Consider the following 4,767-nt stretch of genomic DNA (forward strand, 5'->3'; position numbering starts at 1 on the left):
TGTCGCGGGGTCGTGGTGTCGCAAGGTCGCGAGGTCTTCGTTATCGCGGGGTCCCAGGCGAGCGAGCATGAGAGCAGGAGAGCGTTCGCGGACGCTGCAAGGGCAGCGAGACTAACTTGGTAGGGTTAGTGTTGAGTTGCGACGTGGGGGCTACTGTAGGGATGCTACTAAGCTGCTGCGGGCCGCTACGGGGATGCTGCGGGCAGTAGTTGCTAGGGTTTTTGAAGGCTACAATTTTAGGGTTTTAGGGTTAGGGCTTTGTGCTGATAACGTGTTTTAGAGAAACGGTAATTGAGAGAAATTTGATGTGTATTCTCATTGATAATAGGGGACTCTTTATATAGAGAATTACAATGCATAGAATCCAAATCATACAAGGAAAATAATCATACATTGAATAGGAATCTAGATCCTTCTAACGTAACCTTATTACCACTAGGTCAATTAACCTAGAGTTTGGGTCAGACACAGAATAGAGATTTACTTAAACAATATTTAATATTTAGAAAAAATACTTATGTCAAAACAAGGATATAATGTTTTGTTTCACTATTTTGACAATATAAAATAAATAACATTGGTGAAATTGTCATGAGATTTTAAATAAAGAGGTCTCATATTCAAATCTCATCATTGTAGTTTTTTAATATTTTAAAAACAAAATTAAATTTTGTGTTTGTAACGGGCCGGCCCACAATATGCCATGCTCGGGCCCAACCCGACCTGTTATTCTAACGTGTTTGGGTCGTGTCGGGCCAGTAACGGGCTTGGGCCGTGCCGGACCGCTTTTAAGCGTGCCGGGCTCGTGCTTTACTCGTGTTTAGCGGCTCGTTTGCCACCTCTAGTTTGAATGAAGCACTAGCTAAAGCCATATTCATAAAAGTGAAATGTTATAAACTAACATAGAATTTGATAGAAATCGGTGAAATCAATATTTCATTACACGTCAAATCTTTCAATTCTTAATCATCATACATGTAGGTTAGAACACACTAATATTCTTAATTAATGACATTGAAAATGATCATACAATTAAGTAAATACCCCATCAAAATACACATAATTAAGTCGAGACATCATGGCATTGATCACATCCAGAAATTAATGGCATGGAGGTTGTACCACCAGCTGCTCCACCGAGAGCGGCTGCTGGGTGTGATTTTAGCTTTCTTCTTTTTTCAAATAACGGTAACACCCTAGCTAGCTACGTGAACACTCTTTCATTACCAATGGCATCTACATGTTGCTTCGTAACAAATGACGCCCTAATTGGACCAAACTTTCATTATATTCTCATAAACACCGTTTTCAGATACAGAAAATGCCACACTTGTTTGGATTTTGATGAATGGTTACAAGATTAGCTAGGACTTGATCGATCATAGAGTTTAATAAGGCTTCTGAAAAATTGAGCTTTCTTGATGACGTCGTCGTTCGTATTTGGGCCGGGCCAGGCCAGCCCAATTGTACATTCCACCTGATCGGCCTGTAAGAAACAACAACGTACAAGTCCCTTCAATTCAATTCCAGTTGATTCGGATACTCCAAGCTCACCACAAATCCTCTGCTTCTTTCCGACTTCGCTCGGAATAGCAACGGCAGAGTCAACATGGCCGATTCCGACTCCGATTCCAGGTCCGATCTCTTCAACACTCTAATACTCTCTTCAATCTCAAGTCTTCGTATCCAATTGAAGATAAATGGATTGCAATTCAAATTTCGTGTGGTGAATGCAATGCAGAGGTGCAGATTATGCAGAGATCATGGTAGTGCGTCATGGCGAAACGGCCTGGAACGCCGATGGTAGAATCCAGGTTGTTTCTCTCACTTGAGGTTTCTGTTAGTTTTCTATGCATTATGCATTTGATTTTGTCGACTCTGTTGACTATTTTGGTTCGTGCAAGTTGATTGATTAGTGGAGTATAGAGTATAGAGTTGCTTATATTGTTGAGGTTAATTGGCTGCTATAACAAACTAAAAATGTTTCGAAATTTATAGAAGGAAAGTTTGAGGTGCTTAGGTTGGTTATGGAGTGGCAAAATTACGCTTAATCGGTAGTTAGGTGCATGAATTCAGAGGATTAGTTGAGATGATTGAATGTAGTTAAAGTGCAAGGCCGGTTGTAATCTGAGAATCGGAGTGAGAGATGAGTGGAAGATCGGGGTTTGTATGTGCATTTCACCGTTTGTTTCATTAGAAGAAAACTGAAAGTTAGTTTCTTTGAACAGGGACATCTGGATGTTGAATTGAATGATGCTGGGAGGCAGCAAGCAGCGGTAGTAAGTTGCTAATTCTAGCTGTTTGAGGAAAAAATGTGAAGGATTTTGAGTCTACACTTTGCCTGTTGATGTCTGACAATTTGTGTTTTACTTCCTGAAGGTGGGCAATAAATTATCCAAGGATCCTAAAATCTCTCTTGTATACTCGTCTGACTTGAAACGAGCTTATGAGACTGCTCAAATAATCGCAGCCAGGTGCGGTGGGCTAAATGTAGGTAACTTGTTTTGAAGTCGCTCCCTGTTGCTTCTATTAAAGAAGATTTGTTTACTGTGTTTTGGTAATCAACTCATTTAAATTCTGCCAAAACACTGGGGTTGGATTCAAGCAAATTCTTTTCTTTTGCTGCCAAATCCGTAATTTAGCTAAGAGTGTTTTTTCTATTAAATAATGTAAGAGAAATGTTGAATTAAATTTCAGGTTGTAACAGATCCTGATTTACGAGAAAGACACTTGGGCGATCTTCAAGGCCTTGTATTTAGAGAAGCGGCCAAACTTAGTTCTAAGGCCTACCAGGCCTTTACTTCTCACCGCACATGTCAAGATATTCCAGTAAGCAATCTGTTTGTTCTTTGGGCCGCAAGCTCATAATCAGAATTTCAACTCTGTTGGTAAAAGTCACATAGCACAAGTACTCCATTGTAAAGTTTTATGACCTGTGTTTTTGCATATCAGCTCTGCTGTTTTTGCGGTAAGGGACTAGTGTTACATAGCATGTGATATATGTTAAAAGGGTGAATAATCTTCCAAAATGTAATAACAAATAACAGACACCCTATAGACATCACAGGCATGATTTTTAGCAGTAGTGATTACAATAGAAGTGTTGGAATTCACTTATATTCTGCTATATTACACACAGGGTGGCGGAGAAAGTCTTGATCAACTTTATGACCGCTGCACATCTGCATTGGAGAGAATTGGCGGTAAGCACAAAGGTATGGAGTCTCCTGGTTTATATTCTTTACCATAATGGAAGTTTGCAGAGTCCCTGTTTAATCAAGTGTTGGTTATTTTGTGAGACTTAATGGCCCCATATTATTTTCAATTGTTGAGATTCAGATGAGCACTTAAGAAAACTGCAGTTCAACTATGTTGTCAAATGTAGCATTATTTTCAGTTGCAATTATGATGCAATCTCTGTATAAACTATTCTTTTGAATATGTTTGCCTCTCAAAGTCTAACTTAGCCAGAATAACAATTTTACGTTTAGATCAAAAGTCACATGACTTGCAATCTGAATGCTTATATTCTGGCTTGTTTAAATGCAGGAGAGCGAGTAGTTGTGGTCACTCATGGGGGTGTCATCAGATCACTGTACCAGAGGGCTTGCCCAAATGGCAGTTCCTTAGGGAAAGTGGCCAATACATCGATCAACACATTTCACTTGTATGATGAGGACAAATGGACCATAAAATCCTGGGGTGATATTAGTCATCTGAAGGAAACAGATTATCTGGAATCAGGTTTCGGAGGGGACGCAACTTCTGGTTAGTTCGTGCTTAGGTGCTCTTGCAATTTGTAGGAATCAATAGAATAATGGAATTTACACGATTGAGTAACAGATTCGTGAAAGCCATATGATGAATTGACTTATATGTTTATGGGTGTGCCCTGTGTAGTTGTACATTTCCTCAAAATACAAACTGCTTAGTTGAGGAGTCCGAATTTGTGAATGATCTATATGTCTCTTAATGATGTATCTTCATTTATAACTTCACCCTTCACAACTACTTCCTATTTATTTGTAAACTGCTTGACCTACCTGCATCCGCAAATCAAGTTGCTCAAATGCTGCTGACTTACCATCTGGACCACCTTGCTTCGACTGGAGGAAGTTCAAGCATCAGATATGACTAAAAGGTCATATATCACGAAACTGGTGCAGTCTATCGATCCCCATATCGGTTAGGAAACTTCATGGCAGCTGGAACTATTTCCCAAACTGGAATGCAGTTGTGTTCTGAGATGAAAATTCTTTTGGATGCTTGTGCTTTTTTAAAGCAGTTGTAGCTCCCATTGTCAATTGCTCCTTGGCCGTTGGTTTTTGTCATTATTTGCTGGCTTGGTTTATGAAACTGTGAAGTCGGTACTAGGTGATTGTCAAGTAGATCATCCTAATTGTGTTCTGGGTCTTCTGACTGATTGTTGAGATCAGATTAGTGACAAATCTCTATCAGAGCTAAACTTGTTGAAATTATTCATGACACAGGTGGGAGTGCCGGACATAGCTTAAAATCCAGGCTGTAGTGACCACAAGTAGATGTGCATTTCAAATTTGTTTCTCCATATGTGTCATCTTTGTAGGTACTAGGTGATTGTCAAGTAGATCGTTCAAATTGTGTTCTGACTGATTGTTGAGATCAGATCAGTGACAAATCTCTATCAAAGCTAAACTTGTTGAAATTATTCACGACACAGGTGAGAGTGCCGGCTTGGCTTAAAATCCAGGTCATAGTGACCACAAACAGATGTGCATTGTCAAATTT

At 39.6% G+C, this 4,767-nt stretch overlaps 1 protein-coding gene across 2 annotated transcripts; it reads left to right on the forward strand.

The window, feature by feature from the left end:
- Positions 1-1,477: 1,477 nt before the first annotated feature.
- On the forward strand, positions 1,478-3,973 carry LOC112183480 (phosphoglycerate mutase-like protein 4). 2 transcript variants are annotated; one of them, XM_024321858.2, is made up of 7 exons: positions 1,478-1,635; positions 1,742-1,814; positions 2,229-2,279; positions 2,380-2,490; positions 2,698-2,829; positions 3,140-3,215; positions 3,550-3,973. In XM_024321858.2, the coding sequence occupies exons 1-7, from the start codon at positions 1,610-1,612 to the stop codon at positions 3,771-3,773; spliced, it is 693 nt and encodes a 230-aa protein (XP_024177626.1). In that variant the 5' UTR covers positions 1,478-1,609; the 3' UTR covers positions 3,774-3,973. The 2 variants fall into 2 exon arrangements, with proteins under 2 accessions (XP_024177626.1, XP_024177627.1); XM_024321859.2 differs by having other exon boundaries at positions 1,503-1,620; positions 1,739-1,814.
- Positions 3,974-4,767: the final 794 nt, after the last annotated feature.

The sequence above is a fragment of the Rosa chinensis genome, chromosome 2 (assembly GCF_002994745.2).
Source record: "Rosa chinensis cultivar Old Blush chromosome 2, RchiOBHm-V2, whole genome shotgun sequence".
In the NCBI taxonomy this organism is placed as follows: domain Eukaryota; kingdom Viridiplantae; phylum Streptophyta; class Magnoliopsida; order Rosales; family Rosaceae; genus Rosa; species Rosa chinensis.

Coding starts and splice junctions, on each gene's coding strand:
- LOC112183480 (XM_024321858.2), top strand. CDS start 1,610: ATGGCCGATTCCGACTCCGATTCCAG. Junction 1,815..2,228: donor ACGCCGATGGTAGAATCCAG/GTTGTTTCTCTC, acceptor TTCTTTGAACAG/GGACATCTGGATGTTGAATT. Junction 2,830..3,139: donor GCACATGTCAAGATATTCCA/GTAAGCAATCTG, acceptor TATTACACACAG/GGTGGCGGAGAAAGTCTTGA.